At 43.7% G+C, this 15,882-nt stretch overlaps 2 protein-coding genes across 5 annotated transcripts in view; one reads left to right on the forward strand and one right to left on the reverse strand.

The window, feature by feature from the left end:
• The window catches only part of LOC127511450 (oocyte zinc finger protein XlCOF6-like), an 832,024-nt gene that overhangs the window by 374,445 nt on the left and 441,697 nt on the right, over nucleotides 1-15,882 (forward strand). The gene's annotated exons all lie outside the window — the stretch shown is intronic.
• LOC127510699 (membrane-spanning 4-domains subfamily A member 4A-like) overlaps nucleotides 1-15,882 on the reverse strand; it is a 69,392-nt gene that overhangs the window by 42,053 nt on the left and 11,457 nt on the right. For 3 of the 4 annotated variants that reach the window (XR_007929699.1, XM_051890634.1, XM_051890632.1), the window contains exon 2: nucleotides 13,212-13,487. Coding sequence is in view for 2 of the 4 variants with exons in the window: in XM_051890634.1 (XP_051746594.1) it covers nucleotides 13,212-13,467 (256 nt within the window). In the remaining 2 variants the exon portion in view is untranslated. Of the gene's footprint in view, nucleotides 1-3,156; nucleotides 3,688-13,211; nucleotides 13,488-15,882 lie in introns of those variants that run through there. The other variant, XR_007929698.1, reaches the window with a different exon arrangement.

Below are 15,882 nucleotides of genomic sequence, written 5' to 3' on the forward strand. Positions count from 1 at the left end.
AAATAGCCTGGCACAGAAAGTGCATAGAGATCAATTTAAGATTTAAACTCAACAAACAAAAAGTGATGTTCTTCACAGTATTTGCTCTATTTTGCAACGGAATAATAGTTCCAATGAAAGCCACAGTAGAACTACAACACACAGCGCTTTCATGAATGAATCTGTGGCTTTAAACGAATCGTTCGTGAAAGTAATTGATTCAATGATTCATTCATAAATACAGCCACTTGTTCATTACTAAATGAATGACACGATGACTCATGCATTAAGACGGTGACTGACTGCCACCTGCTGGTTTTAGTAGAATCACTTTTCATGTTTTTTACCATCATTGCATATTTCTCTGTTTATTTTTTTTATTTATTTAAAACATTATTAACATTGTAAAGGTATTTATAAAGATTAAAACATGCACTGGAAAGTCAATTTAGGGGGCAAATATTATCCTTTAATCTAAAAGGTGCAGTCTAAGTGGAAGAGAGGGATGGTAAATGCCTCAGGGTACGACACTCCAAAAAGTTTGGGAACCACTGCTCTAGAGCGTTTAACCCCTGAAAGCATGAAAACTATAAATTAATTTCTGTAGAAATAGTACAGAAAAATACTTTTATCGGGTAAACATGCAAAAAAAAGTAGTGTGTATGAGTGTTTAACTTACTTTTGTATTAAAAATGTCTGTGAACAAGTAAATAAAGCTTGCAAATGGATGGATTTAAAATACTATCTGTGGCTGATTGTTGTCTGCTCAGCACAACAGCGGCCTGTTTTTCCGTTTATTATAGGTCATGGAAATTCAGCTTTTTAGTCAGTGAAAGTCAGGGAAAAGTCAGGGAAATTGACATTTGGGAACACTGCCAATACTGCCAAGTTTTTCCATGCATTTCCGGGCTAAAAGGCAGGGGGCGGGGCAAGGCGAATTACCTGTCGCACTGCACCCCCAGTGGCCTGGGAAAGCATGGTAGTCAACTCTGAATCTGATTCAGCATGAGCATACACCACTACAGTGGGATGCTCAGCCTTGTCTTCATTTCCAGAGCACAACAGCCCTCTCTCCAATGTAGCGATCGACATCTCATCCTCTGCTGGAGCCCTGAATGAAACACTAGGTCCCTCATGAGAAGGACCAGCAATCCACACAGAAGCTACCAGTTATGTGGAACACGATGCGATGCGCTGAGCACCAACATGGCTATGTTCTCATAAGAGAACATAAACCACCCACGAACACAGTCTCAACATGCTTGCAATGTGCTAGAGGAGTGGGGGGCCCACGGAGATTAGCTCGGCCTGTAGCGCCCACACTGTAATCCTCAGGTCACCCTGACTATTCACCAAAGTAGCATAAAACTACAAAAGCATAAAAGTAGCAAAACTAGATCGGGGTATAGGTGTGGGGACTCCACCTCGTTCGAGGTACTTGAGTCTCATCTAGAGCACCGAACAATGCGCTGGGTTGCCATGACAACCTGCGCTGTCAGCCGGCAGCTCAATGGCACATGGCACGCTGAGTGCTCAAGCCCTTTGTAGGTTCACACTGGTCGCCTACAATCAACACACACACACACACACACACACACACACACAGACAACCGGCCCAATTCGCAACCCTTGTCTGGATAAACACACACACAGTTGCTGTGAAAACAGCAGTTGAGAGCTGTATGAGAAGCTCACGGCCACCACTGTAATGTACTGTCACACCAGCACTCTGTAACAGAAGAAGAGGCTACCTCAGGCTCGTTTCTGTTCATCACAGTGAAGAGATCTTAGCAGGAAAAACGTATGCTCGGCTCCGAAGCGAAAGACAGAGTGCGAGTACACCCGCTTACGCATTTATACACCCGCTTTCGCGGGGGTGGCGCGCGTGACGCAAAGCTCGCATGCCAACGTCCATTGGCTCATTTAGTTTACACTCAAAGGTGATAAGGCTCTCTTGCGATATCCCAATTTGTTGGTTCACTTCTGACGTACTGCTGAAATCATGTGACTTTGGCACTCCGAATCACTGATTTGAAACAAAAGATTCAAAGCAGTGTTTTGAAATTGGCCATCACTAGATATTGTTGAAAAGTCATTATTTTGTTTTTTTGGTGCACAAAAAGTATTCTTGTCACTTTATAATATGAAGGTTGAACCACTGTACTCACATGAACTGTTTTAAGTATGTTTTAAGTTTTTTGTTTTTTTCAATAATGATATTCTCTCAAAAATGTACATACATATGTTTATAAGCAACTGAAAAAGCACAAATGTCAGGGCATGTCAAAACTTCTTCAAGCCTTCTACAAGTCTTTTAGGCTTGTTCGAGTTCATGCAGCGGTGCACAGACCGATTGGCGGCTGACTTGAAGCAGTGCATGCCGGTAAGTAATTTTGTCAGATTTGAGAAGGCACCAACGCAATGTGACTGTGATGTATGGCTTCAAAGTACTGCAAGAGCAATTCAAGAGCAGCCGGCTGAGTCAGCCAGTGCAGTTTCTGAGGAGCAGCTGCACGAGCTCTGATGACAACACAGCTGTTTCACAATTGGCTGGATTCACCACATGACAACAATCACGTGTGTTTCCTGTTTATTCTGAAAACTTGTTCCACTAATGCTCACAAATCTGTATTTTTATAACAGTTAAAGCTCTTTTCATGTAGTCGCAATGTTGTATTGTGTCATGTTTATCAAAATAAAACTGATAAATATGTAGACCCCACTACATTGGTATTTAAATAATATATGCTTATTTTGAATTTTATTCTTGTAAAAACCATAGACTGTAAAAAAAAAAAAAAAAAAAAAAAAATGGACGTAGTGTCCGTGACGTCACCCGTACATTTCTGAAGAGCATTTTTGAGGTGAAAATGCAGCCGTTGCCATCTTGGCAGCGCGTCACTCCCGGATAACTGAAAATGGGCAAAGAGGCAGGACGTGGTTGGAACCGAGGTGCCTGGTTTCTGAAACCATGCCTGCCTAGTGCGACGTGATCATTTTATCAGGCTAAGGAGCTATCCATCTATAATATTATTATTAATAAAGATAAGTTATATCATTAGAAACTTCTAAAAGTTTACTGTCAATTTACGGTGTCTTTTTTACGATATAGATGCTCCAGCACCAGTAATATTGTAATTTGTGTCGGTGTGCAAATAACAACATGCAAAATCATACCTTTGTAATGAAATAGTGATCGTGAGATGAATCCAATCCAATGTCGAACACACCTTTTGTTTCCATGTTTGTCATGTGCTCCCTGTTGTCATGTGTTTCCCATGTCCCCATGATTGTCATGTGATTCCCTTGTTCTCATGTGTTAGGTTGTCATTAGGCTTGTTCGATTTCATGCAGCGCTGCGCAGACCGATCGGCATCTGACTTGAAGCAGTGTATGCGGTAAGAAATTTTGTCTGGCTTGAGACAGCACCGACCCCATGTGACTGTGACGTATGGCATCAAAGTACCACAAAAGTGATTCGAGAGCAGCTGGCTGGTTCATTCTGCGTAGTTTCTTAAGAGCAGCTGCATGACCTCTGATGATGACGATTGGCCAGATTCACAGCATGACAATGATCACGTGTGTTTCCTGTTTATTCTGAAAACATCCGCTACAGTTCCACTAATGCTCACAAATCTGTATTTTTATAACAGTTAAAGCTCTTTTCACGTAGTCGCTACGTTATATTGTGTCATGTTTTTTTTTAAATATAACTGATAAAACCCCACTACATTGGTATTTAAATTGTATAGGTCTTATGTTTAACTTTATTCATGTATAAACAGACACTGTATTACAGACACTGTATTACATAAAGCAGTGGTTCCCAAACTTTTTAGAGTGGAGTACCCCCTCTCTTCTACTGAGACTGCAGTCACACCTTTTCCATTAAGGGTCAATATTTGACCCCTAAATTGATTTTCCAGTGTATATTTTTACCTTTATAAATAATTTTATAAAATAAATAATGTTTTTAAATAAAAAATGTTAAATAGGGAAATATGCAATGATGGTAAAAACAAAGTGATACTTTTAAATATTAAACTAAAACCGCCAGTAGGTGGCGGCAAGTCATTGTTTTTATTGAGTCATCGAGTCATTCATTCAGTGGCTGTATTTATGAATGAATCATTGAATCAGTGGGCCCTATTTTAACAATCTAAGTGCATGGTCTAAAGCACACAGCACTTAGGGCATGTCCAAATCCACTTTTGCTAGTTTAAGGACGGGAAAAATGGTTGGTGTGCCCGGCGCATGGTCTAAAAGGGTTGTCTCTATTCTCTTAATGAGTCATGGGTGCGTTTTGGGTGTAACATGCAATAAACCAACCAGAGTCTTATCTCCCATTCCCTTTAAAAGCCAGTTGTGCTCGTGCCATGGTGTATTCGCTATTTACAAGGCAGAATTTGCAAGCAGAATAACTGAACGCGTCTATAGTAAGGAAACGAATCTGCTCGTGCGCAAGGTTAAAGCGTGTGAGCAGACCATCTACGGGAAAAGCCAGATTCCCCCAAAGCATTTTTATCTTTATGCTCACAATAATAATATTTTACATTGTAATTCTTTTATTTTTAATATTTGGCATGTTTGTGTGCTGCTGCGCTTCCCTGTGTGTATAATAAGAAGAATGTACGCACGTTGTGCACCCGCATATAGGCGCATATTACTAACACGCTCTTTAAATAACAAAACAAATATTGCGCCATTGACTTTAGACCGGGTTTTAGTTGGTCAATGGCGCAGTCTATTTCAATTGCCTCAAAATATTAACGCTCCAACAACGCGCCTAAAAACGTTTTCAGACCAGCACGCCCATGGGCGCACAAATAGGCACAAATGCATTTGCTATTTAAACAACGTTTTACAGATTTCAAGTTCATAGACAAGTTCATACGGAAAGAACCCATGAACCAGGAGCTGCATCTAATTCCAGGTTATAAAGCCTGATAAAAGTGTGCGGAGAGGACCAACCTGCCACCACACAAATATCTCGTAGAGTGAGCTTTCACGCCCAGAGTTGAAGGAAGCTTCCGCACCTCATAAGCCAAAGAAACTGCATCTTTCACCCAGGGAGAGATCCTCTGCTTAAAGGCGGCGAGCCCTCTGCGGCTGGCCCCAAAGCATACAAACAACTGAGACGACTTCCGCCACTGGCAAGAGCGGTCTACGTATGCCTTTAAAACCTGAACAGGGCAAAGCAAAAGAAGCCTCTCCTCCTTAGCAGAGGAAAAAAGTAGGAGGACAGAAAGAGTGAAGCACGACCACTTGAGAGCGGAATTACGTGGACAAAACTTTGGGGACAAAACCAGGTCTGGGTTTCAGAAACACCTTCACAAGACCCGAGGCAAACTCCATGCAAGGCCCACTTACAGAAAGAGCCTGCAGATCCCCCACACACTTGAGAGAGAGCAGTGCTAACAAAAGTGCCACCTCGAGAGTCAGAATCCTGTCTGAAGTTGACTCCAAGGGTTCAAAGTGAGGCTCCAATAGTTCCTCCAGAACAATCGATAAATCCCAGGTGGGCACACTAATAGGACGTGCAGGCCTCAAGCGTCTAACTCCACGCATAAACGAACAGTCCAGACGGTGTCTACCTAGGGGGACCTTGTCTGACTTCTGATGGGCAGTGACAGCCGCGACACAAACTTCCAAAGTAGTTGCAGCCGCTCTAGCCATAAACTTATTCTGCAGGAATTCCAGCCCTGAACCAACCCGGCAGCTGACTGGGTCCACTGCACAAGTCGAACACCAATACTCAAAGACCTTCCATTTAGAAAAATACAGCCATCTAGTGGAAGGTGCACAAGCATTATCAATGGTCTCCCGAACATAGCGGGAAGACGTCACTAGCGACTGCCCCAACAGATCTCTCCTAATAGGAATCTGGCAAGGGGACCCCTCCACCAGCGAGCTCAGTTCCGAGAACCAAGTCTGGGATAGCCAAAATGGAGACGGGAGACGGATTCCACACAATTTGTGCCACAAGAGAAGCTCACCCGTTCAAACCACACGCTGATCTGCCCTCAAAGACCGCACCCCAACCAGTCAAAGAGGCGTCCGTAGTGACAACCTAGCAATGGCAGACTAAGCCCATTTTGACCCCTTGAAGCAAAAAAGGGGTGTCTTTCCACCTTCAAAGTGCACGAAGGTAACCGCGCGACACTTAGCAGACGAAAGGCAGACCAAGAAGGGCGGATGCCCCTGAGTTTCATCCACCACAGGAATGGTCTCATATGAAGGAGACCCCAAGGCAGCACAGGAGAGGCTACTGCCATGAGCCCCAGAAGCCTGCGACATATGTCCACCGCAACATGATGGCCGAGCCTGAAATGGGCCAAGCATGCACGGAGACTGAAAACTCCAGCAGGGGCCAAACGGACCTGCATCGAGAGAGAATCGAGTTGGACACCCAGGAAAGTGGTCTGCTGAGGAGTTAAAACACTACTGTGCATTAAACCTGAGACCAAGAGACTGAAGGTGGTTGAGAAGGACATCCCTGTGACGACACACTAACTCTCTGGATTGAGCCAGAATGAGCCAGTTGTCTAGGTATCCCGAGACACCTGACTGGTGGGAAAAACCTCTGAAACAGGAACCAGTCAAATCATTCGATTGGGCAAGCCAGTGCCATCTGCAGAGGTGGGAGCTTGGATGCCGACATAGGCCCTTCACACATGGCCTAGGACTATCTTCTCGGACTCCGAAAGCTAAGACGTGGAGAACGGTTAAAAATCTGTCCGAAACGCAACAAGGGGCAGAACCACTGACAGAGAGGCAAACACACTTAGATGTTGCCATAGGAAGTCACCCTTAAGCACAAACACATTCACTCAATAGTTCCAGCTCAACGCAACAGCGGAGCTGATCAGAACAGAGTAATTAGTCATCCAAATCACTGTTTGGTAGCATGAAATGCCAAACATAGGCTATAGTGCACGATAATGTATGCTGCAGCAAGTAAATGCAGCCAGTCGTGTGAAGAGAGTGTTGGTAGCCTAAGGGCCGCACCGATCACATGAAGTGAGGCTGACCATGGTGAGTGCTAAAATGGCTTGCCATAAGAAAAATTACTCTTATATCTGAACTCATTCACAGAATTGTTCAGCTCAATGCATTTCCAGTTAGGCTGACAAGAATAGAGTAATTAGCCATGCAAAATAGCGTTGGTAGCATGAAGCGCCAAACATTTATGTTGCACGAAAAATGTGTGCTGCAGAACTCCTCAGAGTCAGTTCATAGAAACACCCAGTCGAATGAGCGAGTGCTTGGTAGTGGCAAAACAACTGCACAAAAGAAGCTGATGAGAGTGAAATAGCTGTCCCATCAACCAAATTGCCGCTATCCGGCATGAGAAAACCATCTGCTCACTCTGCAGCCTGAGCCACTATGGCATTAGTGTTAAAACAGCTTGCCATAGGAAATTAGGCCTACTCTTAGTATGTGAACTCGTCCACTCATTTGTTCCAGCTCAAAGCAGCAGTGGAGCTGAAAAAGTAATTATTCGGGCAGACTAATGTTTGGTAGCATGAAGCGCCAAAACAAAAGAGCACAACAAAATGTCTGCTGCAGAATTTATCAGAGTCCGCACCTAAAGCAGTCACATGAAACAAGCGTTGGAAGCGTAAGCGCCAAATCAAATGCACGTGCCTGCATTAACGCAGCACATAAAGTGGAGAGAGAGACAGGGAAGAAATGTCTGCTCACTCTGCAACCACTATGGCGTTAGTGATAAAACAGCTTGCCACAGGAAGCTACTTTTAATTCATGAACTTGTTCACTCATGTGTTCCAGCTCAAAGCAGCAGTGGAGCTGAAAGATATAGTAATTAGTCAGGCAGACTAATGCTTGATAGCATGAAGTGCCAAAACCATAGTGCATGACAAAATGTCTGCTGCTTGACTCCTCAGAGTCCACACCTAAAGCAGTCAAACGACACAAGAGTTGGAAGCATACGTGCCAAATCAAATGCGCGTGTCTGCAGTGATGCAGAAAGTAGAGAGAGATAGCATAGTGTTAAAACAGCTTTTCTTTTTTTTTTTTAAGGTACCAAAACCATAGTGCAGGACAAAATGTCTACCGCAGAACAATGCACTGTAAGCCCTGTTTTAGGCTAATAATGCGAGTAGCAGGCCTTGCGGCCTTCTCATTCTGCCTAGGTTGAGCTGAGACTCTTCTTAATACTAGAGTAAAAGCGATATGCTGAGCTACAGTTCCCTAGTGGTGTTAGGCACGGACAAATAGCCAGGTGTTATAGGCTTTGTAGAAAGCCTCCCGTGGTTGTCCATGAGCATTGTTAGACTTCCTCTCATTTAGAGAGTGGAAAGCACTATGCTGAAGTCTCTGCTCTCTAGAGCTTTGGAAGTAGCTTTGTGTAGTTCAAGCCTGGAGCAATCTCTCCACCAAAAGCTCTTTGATTATAATCAAGTAGCAGGGTCGAGTGTTGTGGGCCCCTCCTGTGGAATTTCTTCCTGTTGAGGCCTCCATTTTTCCAGAGCTGAGCTCAAACAGTTATTCTTGTCTTTGAGCAAGAGTTTATTTGCTCAGGCTTTCACCCTTGAGCCTTTCTCGGGTTTAGCTCACTTCACTCCCAGAGCTCTGTGCCCCATATGTGCCCAACACCAGTGATGCTCAGGTTGAGCTTATCGAGTACTCCCACCTTTCATGGCGGGTTGGGCACATTCCCTTAGAGCTCAAGTATAGCCCCGGACCTGTGGCCGTGTTATGCTAGAGTGTTAGGCCCTGATTGAGGCCTCCTCGTCAGCCTGGTCACATAGATTTGTACTCCCCTTCTTTTTAAGGGTAGAAAACGATATGCTGAGTACACTGCTTGTGATGGCAGTGCAAATGAGTACTCCAAGCCTGCAATACCTCTAGTGGCTATCTCTGCTGGAGTTAGATTTGCTACCAAGTAGTTGGCCCTCCTTGGGTCTCCCTGAAAGCATTGCTCCGGGTTGAGCTAGGTTCCTGAGTGTCCTATCTCCCTAGAGTTGAGCAGACGGTTATCAGGTAGCTCAGGTTCCAGTGGAGCCTCCCTGATACTAGCCCTAGAGTTCTAGATCTGCTACCAAGTGGTTGGCCCTCGAGTGGGCCACCTTGAAGGTGATCCTCTAGGTCGAGTAGGCCCTTATGTCTTGCCAATTCCCCAGCTGATACCTTATGCTGGCGCATCTACAAGCCACTGTGACTTTCCCCAGTAGCCCCTCACTGCAGAACGCCCCGGGTTACTTCACTGTAACCCTGTTCCCTGAAAAGGCAGGAACGAGAAGCTGCGCTTAGCGCTATGGGAACGCTATGGTATGGTCTTTAGCGCTATGGTCTTTAGTCGTGACCAGCTGTGAATATGTGATATGTGTAAAACAACGTCAATGAAATTGACCTATATTTATAGCCTGCTTGACATCATCGGAATACGCCAATGCAAGGCTATAATTAGATGAACCGCAGGTGCGTCTGTAGATACTTTGTCTCTAGAAGAGGCAACCCCCCTGGTGGAATGTACAGAACTGTAGCAATCTGGCAGTTAACCGGATCTGCATTGTGTGTAATACACCATCTTTCAAAAACACCCCACTTGTTGGCATATCTTGATCTAGCGAAGTGAGCCCTAGCATTTAAAAATGGTCTCGATAACATCAGGTGAAAGCCCTATGTCCCTCAGTTGGTTCCCCTCAGGGGCCAGACATGAAGGTTCCACATCTCCGGCCGGGGATGAAATATTGTCCCCTGCGCCTGAGACAGAAGGTCCCTCCTCTTCGGTATTGCCATGGCGAGCCATCGAGGAGAGACATTATCTCAGAGAACCATATTCTGTTTGGCCAACGCGGCGCTATCAGTAAGAGGCAAGTCCCTTGTTGGCGAACTCTGGCTAGAACTCCGGGGAGCATAGAAAACGGAGGAAACGCATACAGGAGCATTCTTGGCCATGTATGCGTATCACATCCAGACCCAGGGGGAGCTGGGTGACTGAGAAAGAAGTAGAGTGGATATTGCGCTGCCTGTTGGGGCGAAGAGGTCCATCTCTGTTTCATAAAATCTTTACCAGATTTGTTTCACTGCCTCGGGTGGAGTTTCTATTCCCCCATCGGTATGCTCTGTCTGGATAGATATCTGGGGATACAAATCGCCCTGAGGGACAGGAACTTGTCCTAAACCCAGAGCAGAATGCGCTGCACTAAAATGCCGCAAACGCAGTCAACCCTGGCGATTTGTATTAGAGGCTACCGCAGTAATGTCCACCTGCACTAGTACATGGTAACCCCTAAACTGGTGGAAGAAGTACTTCAGGGCCAGAAATACAGCCATCAATTTGAGGCAATTGATGTGCCAATCGAGATGATGACCTCACCATATCCCTTTGGACTGGATGGCCACCTAAGACCGCTCCCCAGCCGGTACGGGAACCTTCTGTTGTTGGCAACTTGCAACATCAATGCACATAGAAAGGGAAGGAAGGCGCAGCGCGTAACCCTACCATAAACATGGATTTTTGAAAGTGCACAAAGCATTAGCGCGTGCCTTACCATAAACATGGATTTTAGAAAGGGCATGAAGCACTCAGCGCGTGCCCTTGCCCTTATTTGCCATGGGGGAATTGCTTGGACAAAATCCCCCGGCTTTGAGCCACAACTGAAACGGTCTCATATGCAAGAGGCCCATAGGAATCACCGAGGACGCTGATGCCATGAGACCTAACATTTCTTGATACTGCAGAGCAGTGCAATCTTGGCCTAGCCTGACATTGTTCAGGGTGGTTAGAATGGTCTCAACTCGAGCGGGAGACAATTGTGCCCACATCTTGGTCGAATCCCATACGACCCCTAAATATGTCGTTCTCTGGGTAGGACAGAGAACACTTTCTTCTCGTTTAGTCTCAACCCTAGAGAAACTAGATGAGCTAGTACGACATCTCTGTGTTGTAACGCCATCTCTTGTGACTGTGCTAGTATCAGCCAGTCGTCTATGTAATTCAAAATGCAAAATTTTACTGAAAACCGCTGCCCCCTGAAGCACCAGAGGTGGTGGAGAAGGAGGGTTTATGTTAAGATATTGAGAAGGGGTGGGTGTTAGATATTATGAGGCTGCTGAGCGTGACGAGCCGGTCCCCAGTCTTTACGAGGGGAAGCGCAACTCGCCACAGTCTGCTTTTAAGCCTCTCTTTCAGCAGGTCAGCCTGGTCCCCCTGCAACACTGCCAAAGTGTGCAGAGCAGTACCAGTCTGACACACTGATCGAAACGCCTTCTCACCAGTATGGATGTTATTATGCATAGCTTGGTGGGGAGTGCTGTCTCTTTAAGTGACGATGAACTCCAGAGAAGAGATAGCTTGCAAGCATCTCTTCGAACTGGAGCATCATCGTATAATCACACGCTCCTGCACCCACGATATTGATATAAGTTGACATTGAGGGCACAAAGGCACACAAAAAATAAGGTTTTCCCCATGAACGAGTTAACGTCATGGAGGACCTATTTTATTTTGCTTATACATATATTATATATAATTTTATAATATCTCTCTCTCTCTCTCTCTCTATATATATATAGATAGATAGATAGATGGCAATTTCACTTATTAATTCCTCAGAATCAAATGCAGCCAATTACCAGACAAGTAAACACAGTCTGAATGAAAGGCTGTGCATAAATCTTTCATAGATCAGCCTGGAATGCCTGTAACACAGCCATTGTGTACAGCGCAGTACCAGCCTGACTAACTGTTCAACACGTGCCTTCACACCCGAGAAGTCACGGGCACAAAGACACATATTTATTTATAAATGCTTTGGGGATCTGACTAGTGTTTTACTGCATGAGTGACCGCCCAGAGCAGTTCTCTTTCGCTTTATCATCACGGGAGGAATGCTCGGAGACGGACAAACTCGCATTCCATTCCAACGGAAAACACTTCAGTGTCCTCCGCCCGAGCCGAAGAAGCACCGAGGCACGCTTCGGTCCCGGCAAAAGGACATCATGATCCGGGGAGAGAGAGAGAGAGAGAGAGAGAGAGAGAGAGCGCAATAGACCTGTCTCTCGCTCCTCAGCCAGATCGCCACGCAAGCCCCACGATCACATTGTGGGTGCTACCCCTTTGAAATAAGCAAAGCGAACGCGAAGCACTTCAACTGTGAAATTCACAATGCTTGCACTCACCCTGTTACAACGCAAAGGCAGCATGCTCTTCCCCAAACAACAAAACAATACTAGTGTGTGTCCAATTCGGAGATGGAACGCTGTTTGTTTTATTCAGCCATGACTTTCTCTCAATATATAATATATGTGTGTTCACTTTTCACTTGTCAGACAGAGTTGAAAAAGGAACAAAGGGAGAGAAAGTTCTGCACACTGCCTGTCAAATCTAACTCCTAACAAAGTGATGAAGGAAGGAAAGAGTTTGAGCAGAGCTGTTTCACACACACTTCACAGTATGGTCTCTGAAGACAAAAGACCTGCAGACGCACCTATTATAGACTCGCATCGGCGCATTCCAATTACGTCACGCAGGCTGTAAATATAGGTAAATTTCATTGACGTTGTTTTACACATATTCACAGCTGGTCACAACTAAAGACGTTCCCATAGCGCTAAGCGCAGCTTGAGTGTAGCCTTTGAAAGGGAACACACGAGATCCAGGGGGTGGAGATGGGTAGGTTAAGGGATATGTAAAGTGGGAGGAGTTGGATCCAGGGGGTGGAGATGGGTAGGTTTAGATCCAGGGGGCAGAGACAGGTAGTTTTAGGGATATGTAAAGTGGGAGGAGTGAGATCCGCCCTCTGGATCTTGTGTTCTGCAGTGAGGACCATCTCACTTTCCCTACACTACTACCTATGTTTTTCTTTAGCACCAATCAATTCTATATTGATTTAAAAAAAGAGCAAGATCGCAACACTAATTCTATATTGATTTTTAAAAAAAAAGAGCAAAATCGCAACACTAACTGAACACTCTCATTGCCCTTTTCCACCAGAATGGTTTGCATTCTGAAGCTTGTTCTCTGCCAGGCAAACTGGAGCATGTCACGAACCAGCTGCTTGTTTCCACAGAGTTAAAGAAAGAATGGTGACGTAACGCTACTATGTGTTGTTAACGTGACTATAACCAGTCTAAAAAACTGCATGTCCCGGTAACAGACACATGCTCCACTCACTCGCAGAGAGAGAGGGGATCACTCAATAGGCAACATAAATGACACAAAAACATGAGCAGAATAAAGAGTAAAGGTTGTAAAACATTACATTGTTTGTAATTGTTCTCTAGCTTCTCAGCCAGATCGTTCTGGTTAATCTTCCTCAGGGTGTCCACCGTGATCTTCACAGCTCCTTTTTGTTTAAAACAGGCCACTATCATATCCACTGTTTTAAAGATATCTGCTTTTGCAATTTCAGACTTTGATATACGGTCCTCATTCTTTAAGTACCACTGGAACTTCTTCAGTTCAGCTTCTTCCAGCTCATTCAGTGAGTCCATAAGCAGCTCTTCAACAGATGCCATTTCCCTTCACTGATTCACATCTGCAGAACAAGAAGAAAAAGATCTGAGGTAGTTTCACTCTTAACATGTGGACCTAAACGCTCAAATGTTATTTGGAATATGAAATGAAGCTGTGATCAAATCAGGTCTCTCAGAGGCACTGCATCCAAACTCATCTGTTAAACAGTCAGCGATTCCTCTATAATTGACTGTAGTAAACAGCAGGCAAACAAGATGGCACCACAGGCTTTTATTAAAATTGTCTTCCTTGTGCTCATAATACTCTAATTTAAATTTAATAAGAATTAAATTTAGATTAAATAACTGCTTTGAGTTTTGTTCACATCTGTGATGTACAAGGAGGTTGAGAAAAAAAAGGGAAACACTTAGAAATTGGAACCACACCCCTGACTACACCACCCTAGGAGCTTATACCCAGGGAAATAAGACCAGGAGGTCACCCAGGTTCATTAGTGCAGTAATAAGAAGAAACAAGGACTCCAACTTATATCATAATTTTATTAACAAAAACAAAAAAGCAGCCAATTTAAACACAATTCCTGGGTGTGCTCTAGACTAGCACTCCATGCGTAATTTAACAATTAACACAGTCAAAGCAGTAAGTTTATGTCTACACTAGTGCCTTTTCATTTTAAAATGAAAAAATCTTCATCCATACTGGTATTTCCACAGTTTTCAGAAAAGATCTCCATCCACATGACCGAGAAGGCATGTTACATGACCATTCATGCACACTGGGTGTGCGCACACAAGCAGTGATGCCTGCAGCCATACGGCTGTATGCACTGTGCGTACCATGAGAGGGCGCTAATTAATGCCGTTTTTATTTTTTACATAATTTTTAAATTGATTGTTAAAATCTATATGCGCACACTCATGATATATTAAGAAAGCAAGAGAAAATGAGAATAAATAAAGGTGTGCGTTTGTGTGTTGTAATGTCAAATGTGTATGTGCGTGCATAGGTGGGCATGGGGGATATGGGTGAAAAGAAATCTGATTGGCTAGTTTAATTTTGTCGCTTTTTCCACACATGAACAATGACATTACAGATAGTTAAAGTTTAAAAACAGGCTCAAAATGAGTAAACGTTCTCTAAAACAGCTAAATTCAATTGAAACATTTGCAAAAGGCCTAAAACTATTGAGTAGGGATGGAGAAATGAGGCCTCTTAAATCTTTAAAGCTTTTCTCTAAATGTTCAGTGAAAAGTTTTATTGAATCAAGAGCGTCGAAAGCAGCGCCATCTTGTGGCAGGTAAAATTTACAGCAGCCATAAACCTGAGTGCGCAGCTCCATTGTTTTATGATCCATTAAGCACAAATAAAAGCCTGACGACACTAAATGCATTTAGTTTTCTGATAATATAATTTACATATTAAATTATGGCAATAAATTAAATGGATTAACAAAAACAATAATTATAATAATACTAATAATATCTACTGAGCTGTTTGAGGCAAGGAAATTGTGCTGTTATTTTATTGTTTTTATACTGTTTATGTGACAGAATATATGATAATATAATATAGGCTAAAGGCTTATATATTTAAAATGTTAGTAAATAGACTTGAACTTCCATATAGTAGTGGTCTTGTTTCATGCAAATTGAAGCATTCACGTGACTGGAAAGAAAGTGAGGCTTCGTTTTTCGTTAATCAAGTTTCTCTAAAAACAATACGCACATTTCGGGACAAAGCCGCTCAGAAATAGCGGGGGGTGCTGATTCTGTGCATACCCTGAGATAAAATCCTGCAGGCACCCCTGCACACAAATATAAACAGGAAGTTGGTTGTTCACTCTGCAGTTGGTTACTAGTCACAGATCGGCCGGTACAACAATGAGCATGATGGCGAGGAAAATCAAGGACAACTTTGTGTGGACAGATGATGAGGTGGAATTGTTACTCTAAGTAACTAATGACTGAAAAGGCCACCGAGGTGGTCAAGCTGGATCACCCAGAAGAAACAGAGAAAGCATTCTCATCCTCCAATAGCTTTTTAGGGGAGAGGGAACACTCCCATCTTTTAGGTCGCCACTCAGTTGTGAATTGTACACTGCCCGGCCATTTAACAAGAACATCCATGAAACAGTACTTGTGCTTACACAACACTTGGTCATTCAAATAATATTTTCCCTTTATGTCAATAAAGCCTATGGAATTAGACAAAGGTTTGTTGACCTCTATGTGTGTGCAGTCAATTGCCCCCAAGCACTTTGGCATACAGTAGCTGTGTTGACATGGACCCTAATAATCCGATTGTAGTCGGACAAGTACTGCAATCAGAATAAAAAAGTCACATGTAACCATGTCAGTCGGAATGAATTGGCCAGATCTGATCACTTTTCAAACCACCACCGGAATACCTTATATACTAAACAATATACTAAACAATGTGCCATGTGCCACAAAAAC

Source organism: Ctenopharyngodon idella, chromosome 4 (genome assembly GCF_019924925.1).
Source record: "Ctenopharyngodon idella isolate HZGC_01 chromosome 4, HZGC01, whole genome shotgun sequence".
In the NCBI taxonomy this organism is placed as follows: domain Eukaryota; kingdom Metazoa; phylum Chordata; class Actinopteri; order Cypriniformes; family Xenocyprididae; genus Ctenopharyngodon; species Ctenopharyngodon idella.